At 36.5% G+C, this 17,679-nt stretch overlaps 1 protein-coding gene across 3 annotated transcripts in view; it reads right to left on the bottom strand.

Annotated features, from left to right (window-relative positions):
* Nucleotides 1–8,874: 8,874 nt before the first annotated feature.
* The window catches only part of LOC105456793 (sodium/calcium exchanger 2), a 62,058-nt gene continuing 53,253 nt past the window's right edge, over nt 8,875–17,679 (bottom strand). For all 3 annotated transcript variants that reach the window (XM_011701095.1, XM_011701096.1, XM_011701097.1), the window contains exons 6-9: nt 17,199–17,357; nt 12,820–12,991; nt 9,997–10,298; nt 8,875–9,313 (exon numbers count right to left, since the gene is read on the bottom strand). In XM_011701095.1, the coding sequence (XP_011699397.1) occupies nt 10,094–10,298; nt 12,820–12,991; nt 17,199–17,357 (536 nt within the window). In that variant the 3' untranslated portion in view covers nt 8,875–9,313; nt 9,997–10,093. The remainder of the gene's footprint in view (nt 9,314–9,996; nt 10,299–12,819; nt 12,992–17,198; nt 17,358–17,679) is intronic.

Genomic DNA, 17,679 nt, shown 5'->3' with positions numbered 1-17,679 from the left:
ACAACCGAGGAAAATCACCTCGTTTTTCGCAGGAGCAATTCGAGCCGCCGTTGCAAATGTTATTACAACGAAAAAACTTTTTAGGTAATTCATATAATATAATTTTTTATCTGTAATTAAATTTAAATAGCATATCTTTAGGTGTATCAAAATTCCATGTCTTCTACCAGTCTATATTTAATAATCCTCTCGGTTCCAAGGTTATTGATTATACCGGGGTAATTTTCGCACTGTTTTCTTACTGCAAGAAAATAGCTAAGAAACGATTGTTAAGTCAGGATGATTGTCAAAATTATCAGAATCAAATCGTAATATATTCACACAAATAACTTTGCGATCAGCAAAAATATATATTATTTACAGTTTGATATTTAACATTTAATCGTCGTTTGTAATTAAAATCCAAAAAAAGTTATTCTTCTTATAAATTCTTTTCTCCGAGCGGGACACATAACTTCTTGATACTCGTGAATTATTTATATGTCCAATTGTTTTTGGTGAATTCTCGAATACTTGGTTACTTCGTCTCGCGAAGAATCTCTATTCAATTTCGATCGCTATCTATCGAAACGACGAGTGACAGGAGAAATTCCCCCGGAAATTCTCACAGAATGCAAAGTGCGTATAGCGCTCGGGAATTCTTTTTGTGGGACCAACGGCTTTAAAGCGTGTCACATATACATACTTTATAGATACCTACATAGAATATTCTGCTCGTCTAACCAGACCTAAGCGCGCTATCGCGACGTTGCGCAATAAATTCGTTCGGTCTGTTATCAGTCGGCTCGGATCGGAAATTTACAAAGGGAAAAGAATGTTGGAATGCGGATAAGTGTTTAACAAATCTCAATTGTGTATTGATATTTAGGTCAGTGACGTTTAAGTGTTAACTTTATTCAAACGTTTCTAATGCAATATTATATTACGATTAAAGTTATTTTAGTATTTAAAACGGAGGGAAATTATTTTACCTATTTTTTAAAATAAATATTGTAGGGGAAAAAAGTTATAAATGTATTGACAAATATTATTTTAATAAAATTAATGGAAACGAGTTTTCACACACGGGGTACAAAAATTAAATGAAATATTACGAAATATATTGCTTTAAAAAAAAAGGCAAAAATAATTTAATATAAAATGATGGAATACTAGCGTATAATATAGGTCATAGAATATTTTAATTATGAGATATGTTTTTTTTGTTTAAATTGCAGTAATATTATGTTATAATCTTTATCTTGTAAAAGCCATTCCCAAGTAATTTTGAACGAAAAGAATAATTTGAATATTAAATAACAAAGTTACAAAATGTAAATGTAACTTCGTCACAAAATATAGTCACAATTAAGACATAATCAGATACGAAACCGTTGTAAAATGTATTGTTACATTTTGATAACAAAGCTGTAAATTATATCTTTAGCAATATATTTGCCGCGTGAAAATAAGAGCCGAACCATCGGTAAATAATTTGATCCTTTCACTTGATATATTTATTGATATATTTATATGATTTCATGATTTTCTGATAGTAACAAAACTTCATAAGTCTAGTTATATTTTATTGTTCCCTATTCGTCGCAAAATTAGTAAAATTTGATAGATTTATGCGTAATTTTTTATACAAAATTGAAAATTGTTTATTATAAAATTAACTTCGATTATGTGATTATAACTTAAATTGTTTGGACCTTTTTAGTCTGAAGATATATATTCAAATGTCTATTTAAATATAATATATAACGGTACTAAATAAAATGTAATATTGCAAAAAAAAAACGTACAAAATCTAATTGTTTCCTATAAATATTCTATTTTTATTCGAATTTTCCTTTTGTATCAGAATTGTCTGAACAGGAACTTCAAATAAAAACCGGCGCAGTTGGCCGATTCTGTATCTCTGCGAAAACCGTTCGGAATTGTTTTTACTTCAAACTGTTCAAACACTTTGATCACATCGAATTTGTATGAATCCGTGTCTAAATATTAAACTAAACTATATATATAATTGAAGGAACTGTCTTTTATAATAATTCTTCAACAATTATGACAAGAAGGTCATTAATTTTCATTTGACCATAAAATTTATATTATAGAGACAATTGGGAAAAGTAAGAATTCAGAACGGCAAAGTCCACGTTTTTTTTTTTTTTTAGAAGGTCCGCTTTAAGTTATATAACGCTTTATGTTTAACAGTCTCATGTGTATTTGGATTTATTGCATTCTCGTTCTGAACCCTTTGACCGGAGGGGGAGGTAAATATTTGAAAGTGGAGAGGGATGAAGAAGAGAGCGGGGGTTGAAATAGAACGGCGGAGGAGAAGCGAAGAGAAGATCGGATAAATAGGTAGATGTAAACGGTTAAGGTCGAGTACGCAGAAAGCTAAGAAATAGAGACGGAAATATAGAGAGATCGCACATCAAGGTGGAATCTTCGTCGACGACGCACCGACGAACGCTGAGGTACGTGTAGCACTTTTGATTACACTCGTTTTTTTTTTATCTTCGCTCGCGTCCACTTCGCCGCGCCGGTTCTGGCGCCTACGAGCCGGCGATAAAATCCTCGAGTTCAAGCTCGCGTCGAATGGAAAGTTCTCTATCGAGGGGGGGGGGAAGAAAAAAACAAGGGCGCGACGATATCTTTGCCTTTTGATATCTGTATCACGTGAAACGCGCGCCGCACAGCCCACGCAATTCGCTCGGCATTAATTAAGGAAACAGAACACGGGGCGGATTGGTTTTATCTCTATCTGGCAATCAATCGTCGCGGAAATAGTGAGAATTCTTTCGGGACCTTACCTTTAAAGAGATTAAAAGAGACGGACGGTTTCTTATTCTCTCTCTCTCTTTCTCTTTTTCTCTCTCTCCGACGTATATACTACGCATTCCGAATGCTCTGTCGGAATATCCGAATCCTCGTGCATCTCAGCCGAGCTTACTCATAGATTAATATTGGCTGCCGGATAGCCGGAACTTTCTCGCGTTCGTTGAACAGCGTTCGATCGGCCGTGCAGCCGTGCGACGAAGATCCGCAGACACGCTCGGAATCCCGTTTATTATTTTATCACTTGAACGCTTTGCTATTGAGTGCCTCTGTGTGTGTATAACATACGCCCTACTGTACGTATAAATATTTATAATACAACTATCGCAAATTGTCGAGATTAATAAAATATCTATGTGCCTGTTACCCTCATTTTTTTTTTATAATAAGCGTTTATTATTTTTCTTTCTAGGTGGCTACACGTTAGACTTTTCGTCTTTTGAGATTAGTTTCCGAGTTTGATAGATCTATAGAAACAAAAGCGGTCAGTTTTTATTGTATACAATAAAAAAATAAGGTAAGCGTACTAAAACAATTTTGTAATCAATATAACTGCGTCTGACTCACTTTAGGATGAGGAATAAATTATTTTTTGCCATTAAATTTATTATATAATATTTGGTTAACATTAAATTAAGCATCTCTCATCTCTTTCTCCTGCTCATTTTTTTTCAGTTGCCTTTTCTTCTCTCTTTCAGAATCCTCTTTTAACTGCATTTTCTACATATATCTTTGTAAGAATTGTTTTAGTATTTTGTATTTGTAATAAAGCTGTAATCGGCGAGCTTAATTTAATTTTACTCCAAACGTTTTTTATTTTTTTTAAATCATATCGTAAAGCTCTTTTTTATCGATTTAACATAGATTTAATGTCATCGGTGATTATTAAGTCAATAGGAACAATAAAAGTACATAAAGGAAATTTGTCAGTAGGAACATAAAAAAGAAAGAAACCATTAATAATTTCAAAAAAATTTATTAAACTGAAGTCGCCAAACATAATATTGAGATATAGCAAACAAAATTTTTTGAAAGCAAAATGGAAGCTAAATTTGTTTAATAACTATGGCGGCGTCAACTCTGATTTCAACTACTAAAAATTATAAAATGTCTTTTTAGTGAGGGTTAATGGAATCTGGAAAAACTATGTAAAATAATGATTTGTATTACTATAATTATCTATGTAAAAATGAAAAAAATAATTGACAAGATTAACAAGCTAGAGAAAAATGCTAAATTTAACGCCGCTATAGTATTTGAACAATTAACAAAAATATCTTTCAAAATGCTTCTAGTGACGTCGCAATCCGCATCAATTATTTGTCTCAGTTTTTTAATTCCAATCCTGAATTATTCTTATAATTGTAAGGTTAACATAAAAAAAATTAATCAAAAATTATACTGTTGCTTATAAATTTAAAATAATTCAAATATTAATTCGACGACTACATTTAACTTTGGTTTTAAGTGTTTTTGTATAATATGTGCAATGTTCAAGTACATGTAATCCTTGTTTATGAACATTGTTTCATGCGCCTCAAAGACTTTGATATGCCGTACATTAATAATTTATTATACATTTAAATACTTGTTGGAGAATCCTTTCTGCATGATAAGTACGTATATAAATTATTGTATAATAAAAAATAAATTAATTTAACACACTATTGCAGAAAATATTGAGCGAAAATATGATTAATATAATAAGATTGACTAAACCATTGTTCTAATGGAAGTTTCTCAATAATATCATAATATCTTCAACCTCAAAACTAATTTATAATTATTTGATTTAATATCAATTGTCATCGGTGTTTACGACAGACAGCTACATTAAAGTAGATCAGATCGAACGAGAGTAATTTTTCCAAGACATAAAAATCTCATATTTTAAGAAAAAAAAAATACGAATGCACTAGATTTATTAATACAAAATCTATTTAAAAGAAAAAACCGATGTCGGTTTCTGAATAGATCTGACAGAATGGTTAGACACGTTATATCCCGCAGACATGTTGGGTTATGATATCACAATCGTAAGATCATATTAAATTCTTTTTCTGTATCTGTATCTCGAAATAAATGGGTTCCCGTCTACGTATAAAATAAAGTAAACCTGGAAAATAAAAAAAATTGACAAGCGAAGGTAATTTGTAGCTACTTATTATATGAAAATAATTCATTGTCTCGAGTAAACACAAATGATGGCATTCTCACGGTAGATTAACGTCACTTAAACCCTATAGAGCATATATAAATAATATAAGCGTAATAAATATAGCATATCAGATGCCATCAATGAAATACATACAGCTTTAAATTTTGCGGAATAATCCAATGTCTCTTGTAATGTTTATATGGCACCCGTAAGTACGTTCTTATGTCATATCTTATGTGTGCGATATCATCATACCGCAAGAAAATTCAATACATAATCTTTTATTTGATGTCATAATCCAATATGACTGGAGAGGAAGGAAGGAAAAGAGAGAGAGAGAAAGAGCGAGAGAGAAAAGAAGAAGAAGAACAAGAAGAGTGGAAGAAGAAGAAGAAGCAAAGGAGGTAAAGGAGGACAAGAAGGGGGGAAAGAAAGAGAGAACAAGAGAATCCTATCGCGAGCAAATGAGCAGAAGTACGCTTCCAGTCGTTAAGCGAAAGTCCGAAAATAACGATTCGCTCCCTATTTCTTTCTCGATCGACTAGTTTCTTTTTTTTATTTTATTTTATTTTATAACGCAGTGTTAGGTTGCGAGAACCAGGATTGGCACTAATCGCCATTAGTGCAGTCGTCGACCCGACGACGAGATGGGTGTATGGCTCGTCCGCGATTGCTCATCTCACCGCGCGCGCGCGCGCTTTCGATAATACTGTGAGCAGCAGTCATTAATACGTCCCTTCTGTATAAGTTAGGTTGACACTCCTCTCGTATATATAGGAACAAACAGGTGTATAGCTGTTATAGAATTTGTACACGAGTGCCGCGAGTAGGCGGCCCGTAAGTTTCATTCAAGATACAACGTCACCCTCGAAGCAACACCGCGTGTATGTGTGTCACTTCCACGTCCTCGTGATCCTCGTCTCTCGGGATCACGACAACGGACAAACTCGTCGGGGGTGAGGGCGAGGGGAATGGAAAACAATTTCATTCCTCTAACGTTACAAAAGCTGGTTAACGTTATAAAATGCCAACAACAATATCCAAATCACGTCGCTCTCGTGAGGTATTTTTCTCTGCGCTCTCGTGTGTTCATGGAACACCGCTAGAAACGGACGCCTGTTCGGACGTATATACTTAAAAAATCTCCATAATCGAGATTCGTATTTAACGATGGCGGTAAACGTAAAAATTCCAATTGCTGCGTGGTCGTAAGATATACGGTACCTCTGACTCCGAATTCAGTATGCGATGTGATTTTTTTTTCTTTTAAGCAACATCGTATCGGGAGTCATTCCGTATAACGTTTAAACGAATGTAGTCGGGTCTGATGTAACTGCTGTACAACCGTTGCCTCGCGTCGAGTGCGACCCTCGATCAAAGGCAGTGTCTCGGTCAATAATCCGTCACAAGGATGACGAGGACATCCCCCCTTCAAAAATAACACACCGCGAAGAATCGCGCCTCTCCGTCCATTAAGCCTATACGTATCAGACTACGAATTTGGAGATTGAGAATCGCGAATTGGAGATCAGAGTTTGACCAGTCAAAGCGAAACGGATCAAAAATTGACTTCACCTGATTGATCGAATCCTCAATTTCCAATCTTCACTCTTCATTGCGTAATCTGATACGACGCTCGTTATAACATCAAAACATTTGAATTTTTATCCAGAAAGAATGTTCGCAGACGAAATTAATCGCTTGGACGAGAATTCAAATCGTCTGACGTTAGAATATGCAAAGGAAAGGTGATTTTTCGCGCATTGTAATTTTTTAAAGGCGAATGTAATTTACGTTCGAACGAAGGCCGCGATGCAACTCGCGAAGATGAGTCTAATTTTAGTCTATCGTCTGCCGCACTTTCGCTACAACTATATACTCTTAACAGTAAATATGTTTCTGCTGGTTATTCAATAACGCGGTCTTGTGCTGGCAAGACGGTTATCAAGTCTGCTAACAATTTGTGCTGCTCTGATTGACGACGATCTCGAAATCCCTCTCGGGTAGCGTCTATATGCGAAATAATCACGAGAGAAAAATGTTTTATAAGATTTTAGAACACGTTACATGGGCGCATTTGGTCTTCTATCAAGACATCTTTTCGACTTTCTTTCTTTTTTTCTTACATCTCTTTAGATGTTCGCGTGTCATCAGAGTTTCCAAAGTCGTAGAAAATTTGTCACATGAAACTTTTATTTTCCACTTTGTACGCTCAAGAAATTAATAACGTCGTTCATCGTAATTTTAATACATGGTTCTAATTGGTACTTTGAGATTAAACGAGCGGTGTGCGCCGCCTTAATTATGCACACCTTAATTGATACTGCCATTTTCAGAGAGCCAATGAGCCGCGACGGGAGGAAATTAATGGTTTTGATCAACGGCTGTGACGACAAACGATCTGTGAATCAACGTAATTAAGTGCTTGCTTAAAAACATCCTATAAATTATATATGTATATCCATCCACGTCGATTCCGAGTGGCACGCGTCGCGCAAACTTTGCTCTCTACACGGCCACGAACACGTGAGTACATGAGGAAAACGTTCACGCTTATAAAAAAAATTTCCATTTCTAAACGTCGAAAAAAGATATAAATACATTTCACAATAAACGCTGAGAGACGTTTATCGATCGTCAACAGAATTGCCTAAGAGTCTAGATTCTATTGCATCTACTAGCCACTCTCTCTCATCCTTCCGGCTTGAAACTTAAATTATCCTTTAACTTTTGCCTCATATTTGCATTCGTATCAAAAGAAGGAAATCTCTTTTCGTTAAAAAATTTTATTAAAAATGCAATTTTGCTACTTTGGAACGAGCCTCTGTAATCACTCCGCTCCAACATCAAAAGCCGTTCGTCAATTTATTCATTTCGTGACACAGGCTCTGCGTCTGGATCCGAAAAAGACGAAGAGACACAAAAAATTTCTCTCTCTCTCTCTTTCTCTCTTTTTCTGGCAACCCTTATCAGTAGCAATCAAAATCAGTCGCGTCAAAACTCGACTAGTTTCCACAAGCATGCGATCTCCACATGCATTTTTTTTTGTAGCTATGCAATTCTTTTGCAACGATAAAAATGCACTATATGTTCTCTTTTCGATCCTATTACAAAAATTCGATGCAGTCATGCAATAACCGATCAATCGCAGTTTCGTCTTTTTGTTTTTCGAACTTTTGGACGCGCGTTTCTCTTTTGCTCCTGGTACTGCAGGATTTTCGTTGAAAAATCTTTAGTAAATCTAATATGTATATTACTAAAATATATTACGCTGACGAGATTAAGGTGTGAAAAATGTATTTCTAGTGGATCTCTAGATAATTTCACGTATATCCATTTTTTCCGGTATACAGGATACAGAAATAATTCGTTAGAAATTTACAAAATGGCAATGAACGGAAAGTCACTGACAGACACAGAGCTGGTATATTGCACAACCGTGTCAACAGTTGTCGCGCTCATTTTTCTGCTCATTCGTGCTTGCGCACACTCTTCTCTCCTCCCTGCGCGCGAGATCTCCCCTCGCGCGGACATCAATCGATCCGACATCGAAGTTTCTTCCCCCCCTTCCCTTCCCCTCCCCCCTCCCTCTCATCCGTTAAAAGTAACGTGTTGTTTAGCAATATGTACGCGTAGATATATATATATATGTATATAAAATTACCGACGTCGCGTCCGTTGTCCGCGCAGAGAAAAAAAAAGAAATTTTCCAATACAATCCGCTCCTATGTAATTACCATATAGAAACCTATGTGTGTATTTCTTAGAATTACAAATAAATACAGTATGTACACATATGCGTGTGTACCCGCGTACCGACCAGTACATACGTATACTATCTATAGTTTTTCTTCCACCTATTTCTTCTCCTTTTTCTTTTCTTTTCTCCCTTTTTTCTTTTTTTTTACTTTTTGATAACAGCCAAATCTTCTCTCTTTTTTTTTTCTTTTAGCGGGGAATATGGCATGACTAGAACGCACTTACTTCATTTCTCCCTTTGAATTATTTTTAAGGCAAGCTCACACTTTTTCTCACGCGCGCACATTTTTCTCTTCTCGGTTCTATGCTTCTTTCCTTCCCTTTTTCTCCGTGTCCGTCCTTCCCTCCATCGATTCGCTTTCTTCTCCCTTTGACACGCTCGCTATAAGCACGCTCCCCATGTTCTCAGAATACCTATACATGCATACACATACATACACATATCCATTTAATACGTCACGCGAACGTGTTCGTTGTTAATCGTCTCAGAGGATGAACTTATGTGAGTTCCCGGCACAATTAGAGTTCGTTCTTCGCGAAATCGTATCGTTCCGATACCGCATCTGTGTCCTGCAATCAAAATTAGGATCGTTTAAAGCGAAAGACCGAACGGACCTACATGGATGGGGAAAATTCGAGGAATTAGGAATTGTATGAGCAATTAAGAAATAAAACGCTAGGAAAAGCACAGTTAAATCAAATTAAAATACAATCAAGATAATGAATTAAGAGTGGGTAATAATTATTAAATTGAAATAGAAGGTATAACGGATTAAATATCGGATGGTGAGGAACTTTTGTACTTTTATTGAAGGGTTAATTAATTTTTCCAAAAACGTTGTAATCATCTAATTGCTTCTGTCTTCTATATACTCTTTTGCTATTGTTCTGACGGCATTCACACAGCTCTGTCGTAAAAAACGACTGATTAGCAGTCGTTAAAAAAAAAATGAAGAAGCGTAATTGTCGATTCCTCTTTTCATAATGAAAGTATAATTGAATCAGACCTTTTATAACAGCTGACACTGTTGTTCCAATTTCATACAATAAATGGACATCTTAAACAACTTAAACTGAATATAATTCATATAATTTTAATAGACTGCAGTAATGTAAAACATTGATATAAATATTTAATTATTTAAGTGAGGTATAATGGGTTTTCAATTTTTATAAAAAGGGACACGGTATAACGCACGTATACTGTACGGCGAAAACAGAGCTGCGATTAAAAGTGAATTAGAGATCTTTACCGGTTAATAGTTTCGTTGAGCACGTGCCTTGGCGGACGCCAGAGCTAAGATATACGCAGTGGATAGGCCGACGTAATGGCGTCGCATTGGCCTTGGTTTAGAAACCCTGGATCACGCCGTAGGCCTCAAGGGTGGACATGATGAGGTAGAGCAGCCAGAGAGAGAACAGGAACACGGACGTGACGAGCTTCGGTATAAAAGGTCCGCCCAGTTCGCCGCCGATCGACTTCACTCGTCTCACCAGCAGCACCACGATCACGAAGCACGCCTCGCTGCAGAATAGGGTGACGGAGAAGGCCAAGCTGCGCCATGGAAAGAAAGGCATCCGGATGTAGTTGTGTAATACACGGAGGAAGCAACAGTAAGATTGCATAAAGATCTTTTTTGCATAAAGAGACGCGTGCAACCAACTGTGAAATTAAGCGTTGAACTCTTTTACGACGATCATTTAAATCTCTTTTTGAAACAATGATGTCACTTGAAGGCAGAAATTTCTGAAAATTGAAGTACTTCGATTAATCGTTTAAATGTTTTTTTTTTTAATATATATCTGTGCGCTGTACTTATATTTATTAAATTTATATAAAATCAAATTTTTAAAAACCTAGCAAAGAAAGCAGAAGATATTTTCTTTCCATCTTCTTGCTAAATTTTTGAAAATTTTGAACTAGTGTTTCGCCGAAATTTCTCGCTCTGAAAATAAATGACAGAAAACTTTTCCAATGCAACCGCAGATTCATTTCCAATTCCAATCGGCGATGTCGAAACTATATCGTTGAAAGTCAATCGACGGCTGAGCACTTGCGAATTCGATCGCGGCCATTATAATATCACCTGTGTCTATACATCTTAAAGACACGCCTGTACACAATCAGGTTGATCTGTTATTCTTAACAAATTGTCGTTATTTTCTAATTTCAAGGCAAAAACATTGCCGCTAATCTTATTCCAAAAGAAATATTTCCTAATATAAAAATAAGAGAATCATTCTCTTCAACGCTAGAATTTAATATATATAATTTGATATGTATAACATGTGAATTGTACTCACTTTTTAATATAGAAATCTATTTTTTTAATAATTACATTAATATTATTAATATTTATTTTATGTATGTCGATTTTTATTATTAACTAATACAGTACTGTAAATATTAAATAATGTATAATAAAAATAATATATTTTATAGTAATGACTACTCTCATATAAACAAAAGGGAACTGTAATACGCTCTGGTAAGTAATGCACTCGTCTAAGTTTGTAATGCACACCCAGAAACTAAGCCTAGAGTTTCAAATCGTCCCAACAAGTATTGTACACGGTGCAACACGGTGTACTGTAGCGTGTCCTCGCCCGGGAAACACCCAACATCATCCGATATACGAGGCCAGGGTACACCGCTTCATTCCGCGGTCGGGCAATCCGTTGAAATCCTCGCGAAATAGGATGCGATGTCAACGTTACGGCGTAAAAAAAATCGTACACCATAAGGTAGGGACTTTTTAACAGTTTTCTAAGATTCCTAACAGTATTATATTCGCGACGATAAAATAATGACCACAAAAATAATGTTAAAAAATAAGGAACTGTAGTCATTCTCTTCATATTAATATGCAAATAATCCAGAGGCAGTGCCGATTTCGCTTCAATATCACGTGTCTATTATGTCCGTTGACGCAAATAAATAGCCAATTTCTCGGGTAATTCCTTTTCGAAATTTCACAAACGGCAATTTCATAACACGGAACACAATGGCGGTCGCGTTAACTGTCGCCATATCGCGCAAGGACGACGTACGTCGGCCAAGTTGCTTCTTCGCCGTGCTTCTCGACCAAATATCTTAGAAATAGTTTCACGAACGAGATCGTAAATGGGAAATAATGCTTGCGGTTATCGAGGTCATGCTTTACTTAATCTGACGTAACGTGTGCTCGTGTCACCGTGGTATATACGATATGCCGTTCGCACAATTCCGAACTACAGCCGTGAAAACGCGCTCGTGTACGCGTCACGGGCTTATGACTCACTAATCGAAAACCAATTTTCTTGCTAACTTAACTGACATAAATACACGCGTTTACACACGTACGCAAATATATCTTTTTATTTACTAGATAACGGCCGAGTAACGAGAAATAAATGTTCAGTGATATATCTCCAGAAATACCGGCGTAATTTTCGCTTGATGTACGAAATAAACCGTGCGATATATCAATATCAGTTTTATGTGCATAATAAAAAATATTATTACATATACATTTAGAAAAAAAAAATAGTAGCAACTAATAAAGGACATAGCGATGGCAATTAATAAAAGTGACAACTATGCAGGTCTTATATACAAAATTAATGTACATAATTGAATAAACCATTTTGTAATGGCAATTATTATAATAAAAATTATTAAAATAATTTATTAAGATGTTGAAATAATTAATGAAGATAACAACTATCCAAGTTTTGTATGCAAAATTAATATACGTAGTTGAATAAACTATTTAATTGATTATAGTAATCTATAACAAAATTTATTCAACTGTAGGTACATTAATTCTGCATATAAAAATTTGTATAGTTGTCACCTTTATAATTATGTGTCTTTTTCTCTGAATGTATAATAAAAAAAATAATGTACCTACATAAAAGAATAATTATTTATTATCTGTCGTGTTTTAAGAAAAATATGTTTTAAACGCCTGATCACCTTGGTAATCACCTTGGTCTTCGGGTACCACCATGCTTTAAATTCGAAGGTAAGTTGTTCACCTGGAATCGTGCACTTTTATGCACGCCGGATGCTCGTAATTGCCTTTGTTACTTACTTGCCAGGTTTGACATAGAACTGCTCGTTGTGGCAAGCACGGTAAATGGCGGCGATACTCCACGCGACGCCGATTCCCAGGAAGACGTTTACCGCGTTACTTCCAGTCACATTGCCCACACTCGCGTCGGCATACTTGTCCTGGCAAGCGGCCACCTTGCTCGCGAACGTGTCTGAAATAATTCGGAGTCTTTGTCACTTTGACGAGATCGCACGGAGCTATTAGGGCGTGAGCAACGAGGCGACGTGATTTATTAGAATGCCGTTTGAATGTTACAATGATCACTGTAACATACGTATTTTATAAAGCACTTAAAATATTTCGAATATTTCTATTAGAGATAAATGTTTCTTTTCTCAACGCTTTACTTATTTTGTAAATTATTTGTATTTATTCTTATATTTTTAATGAAATGACCAATGATTTATTTCTTAACTTGTAGTACCGAAAAGAAAAGTAATTTCTCACCAAAAAAAAAATTAAAATACTTCAAATTTTATATCACGCACTTCTCTTCTCTCCTTTATGAAATAGTTTGACATTTTAATATTTTCAACAGAGAGTTGGTACATATTTAAATATGCGGTGGTAAATATTTTACGTAGGAGCTATAAAGGAATTAAAAACTTGTCAATTTTACAGTTTCCCAGACATGAAATTATATATAAATAAGCAAATTTTCAACGGTCGAAGCGTCGCGTGCGTTTTTCATTCAGTCCGTTCTTAAAAATACATTTTTCCGCCGAATGGTCAAGGTTGGCGGTGCCCAAGGTTGCAATTTAACCGATATCGCTTTTTATTTACCCGCAAGTTTAACGCTTCACTCGCGGCCGTTACGCCGAGAGTTATAAAACCGTGATTTTCACACGTCGCGCGGCATACCGCGTAGCATACATGTGTCGCGCGTGTGTCCGCCCCGCGCGCGCAAGTAACAAAAGCGGGAGGTTTTTAGTGCTCGCATTCCGCCGGGAGAATCAAAGGTCGTCAACGTGCACTTAAAGCCCGGTTGTGCCGCAGGACGCGATTTGCGGTAATGGCCTGGAATATGCGGCTTTGTACCAGTTTGCAGTTTACGGCGGTGTAAGTTCGGTCGCGCGGAGAGTTGAGCGCGGCAGGCTGCTGCAGTGCAATGCGAGAGAACGCGAGCGCTCATATACGTCGTCGTTGTCGCACAGCAAGGGTAAGAAAATTCCGGGTAGTTGCCGAGGGCATATGACGCGAGACACCGTGTGTGCTCGATAACAACAATGGTAAAACGCGCGCGCTCGAGAAATTCGCGCGCCGCGGTAAATACGACGATTTCTAAATTGAACACGGTACACGGGTGTACGTTGATACGGTACGGCGGACGTGGATGAAAATCGTCTGTGAAGACTCGTCGGGAAAGTTCGTACACCCGATAAAATATTTACTTGAGAATTTTGATAATCGAGAGACAAGCGAGATTTTTATAAAATAAAATTTTCTCGTTATTATAAAAATTATATATTATATCCGTAGATTTAGATTCGTTGCTGCATTCTCTAGTGGTTTTTCGTCCTCTGTTCGCGTCGCTAACTATTCTGTATTCCTGCCGTTGTATACGTACCAACAATACAATAATTAATTAGTCATTACAGCGAGGACGATTGTTTACGCAGGGCTTACGTCAAGTGTATGCCTTTGGTATTACATTACTACTGCAGTAGTGACGCTCGGCATAATTCATCCACTGTGAATGATAGTCAACCTTACTCTCGCATTAGCATAAGACAGTAATTAATTGTACTTAATATTTTGCTTTTAGTAATTAATCGGTAAATTAATTAACGATTAATTATCAAATCGATAATTAAAAATCTCATAATCTATTACCAACGATCAATCAGCAATTAGAACGGGTCGATTTGAGGCAAATTAGCCGATAAACATCTTCCAAATGAACATTGATTATTGAGATTTTGTATCCAATATAGCATTAAAAAGAAATAGAAGATTTAGGTTTGTCGAACGTTCCTCAATATTAAAGTAAAAATGAATACATTTTTAAAAGTGTAATAGAATTACATACATATATTAATAAAAATTATAGGATTAATTGCATATAAACAGATTGACGTGAAATAATGAGCATATCTATATGCATACAGATATGCGGTTTGCCTCGCTATTTGCCACGCGTGATTTAACGCAACAGGAGAATGTTTCTTGATTACCATGTTGTAGGCAATTCTGGGACACTCTAAATAATTAGTCTAAATAAATCCCTTCTTGCGTTTTCTTTTGCTGGTGATACAGCGAGAAAAATCGCCAAACCGATCTCGGTGAGCGGTACTTTGGGAGATCGGAGGTATCCTCCGGCATAAATATTGATGGGGTTCTGGGAGAAGAAAGTTTCCTGTAAAGTTTCTAAGAGAGGGAAGAAACACAGTATAGAAGGAAAGCACAGTGGCCTTAAGTAATCCAGCCAAGAAGCCGTGCATCATGCAAATCTCATCGATATTCAGTCGATGTGAGACTTGGCATTTTAAGGACAAACACAATTTCGGAATGCGTATTCTCTGTTTAGAGAGAGAGAGAGAGAGAGAGAGAGAGAGAGAGAGAGAGAGAGAAAGCTGGTATTATTTATATTATATTTTCAGGGAGAAGAAAAGAATAAAAATTGGAGGATCGATCTTTATGAGAAATTTTATAAATAACAATATTAAAATATGGATAAACATTTCATAAAACTTATTGAAGTCTCCGAAAGTGTTAAAATATTTTAATATCTAAAAGACATCTCATAATAAATATTTATTGAAATTTTCTGCGTGCTCAGTTGTTTCCGACAAAAAGTAACGTTTCATATTCCGCGGACGTGCGTTACGGTGAAAACAAAGTTATACGTTTAAAACCTATCCTCGCTGCCCCACGACGTAAAATCCATGCCGTATTTTTATTTATGAAACACGAATTTGTAACAAAGAAACGTTGGGATATTTTTACCGTGTATAAGTTAAAACAATAATTAATATTACAGGGCAGAAGTGTGTTTCCCTTCTGCATCGAAATGGAGCATAGCTGCAACACGTTCACTGAACATTAAGATTTTATGGACATATTTGGGATAATCAATTTCGAGCCACAGCGCTGTTTTAGATGTAAATTTTGGACGTAACCTATTGACCCAGAAACTCGAAATGACGCGGCCTGTCGTTACGCTTTTAATAGCTTTTGATAACGCCCACTCAAGTGATTTATTAAATGCCCTCGCGTCGTGAATTTTACGCGTATAAAAATAGAAGACAAAGGTCAGGCCATAATTGCTTCTGAAGATTTTTTATGCAATTGATTTTCGTAAACGTGTATGCTTTCATCAATTGTTGATGCAATAAAGCATGATGAATCTTCAACTACAGTTATTAAATTGTATCTTTTAAAAACGTTATTAAAAATTGTATTTTTTAATAAAATTATTGCTCTTTCTCTCGTCCGGTTTTAAATATAAAAAAAAAGAAATATTTTGGAATCTGAAGTGTTTGAAAAACTCCAACATGGAACATTTTAATTAGAATGCAGCAACGAGATGCAATATCTTGTAAATTACAATGCAATGTTGCAGCGCGAAAAAATGTTGTAGAAACGAAGAGATGAAAACACGGTTAACATTGTAACGGTATAAACATTGGAAGCTTGTAACGCAAGAGACGGAATAAGGTTTTTGTAATGTATTATTTTCTTCCGCGCGCGCCATCGCGTTTAATTTCTTGCATTTCAGAGAAAAGGCGGAGAAGATTGCTGTATTTTTTGGCCTCCCTGAAAATGTACGTAATCCCTTAACGTAAATATATTGCGCACCGCAACGTTGTGTGTGCGCGTAAGTCTCCTAAAGGCGAACCCTTTAATGTTGCCCGGCAATTTTACGACCGCGACGCGGTTTTAATGTTCGCGCGACGTATATTCGCAATATCGCAATTTTACAATGAAATTTTTCAACGGGACCCGCGGGACCCTCCGGCGGTGGCGCATGGAACGGACGGATGGATGGACGGACGAGAAAGTTTAACTCGAATCCACGAGTTTCATCGGCGGTGTCAAACGCGTTCCATCCGGTATACGGAAAGAACATAGGCAGCGCGTCGGCAGCCATTATTCGCCGGGCGCACAAAGACCAAAGTGCGATAAATTATCATTGCTCTCCTCCTCGCTTAATCCCCCCCCGAAAAGCCTCCCCTGTCGTAATACGGTAGACGTCGTAAGTGGAATGCGATCAATGCGAAATGCGGAAGGTAAACTATATAACGTGGGATCGAGGGACATGTTGGGGTCGCATCTCTCTTCTAATACTCCGCTCGCTCCCTCTCGCAAAATACCGTTCGCCCGCCCGATACGTTGGCCTCAGATTTTTGGATACTCACCGGGAATGCTGGTACCGAGGGCGACGAATACTATCGCGGTGACTGAATCCTTGATGCCCAGAGTGCAACCGAAATACGAGGCAACGTCGCCGATTATCGCCGTAACAACGCCGATCCCCAGAATGCTGACGATAAAGCACAGGTAACCGCCGGCGATATCTGAAATTTGAAAAATGTCTCCTCTCATGCCTCGCAAAAATACATCACGGAGATTTTCAAAAAATTCTCCGAATTGTCAGATGATACACGTAAATATTATGTAATATTTATATGCGCGCGCATTTCTTTGCACATAAAAATAGAAGAGATAGAGAAATATATATATATATATATAACTTTAAAATTTACATTTAGCTCATCTCGCATATCGCGCAAAGTGATTAAAGTTTTTTTTGGCACTGTTATACGATGTTTCTCTATTAAGAAAATCTCTCTCGAAAATATCGTCGATTTCATTCCGTTACTAAAATGAACGTTAATT

The sequence above is a fragment of the Wasmannia auropunctata genome, unplaced genomic scaffold (assembly GCF_000956235.1).
Source record: "Wasmannia auropunctata unplaced genomic scaffold, wasmannia.A_1.0 LD335556.1, whole genome shotgun sequence".
Lineage (NCBI taxonomy): Eukaryota > Metazoa > Arthropoda > Insecta > Hymenoptera > Formicidae > Wasmannia > Wasmannia auropunctata.
Note: the sequence above shows the minus strand (reverse complement) of the source record. Positions and strands in the feature narration are given on the sequence as shown.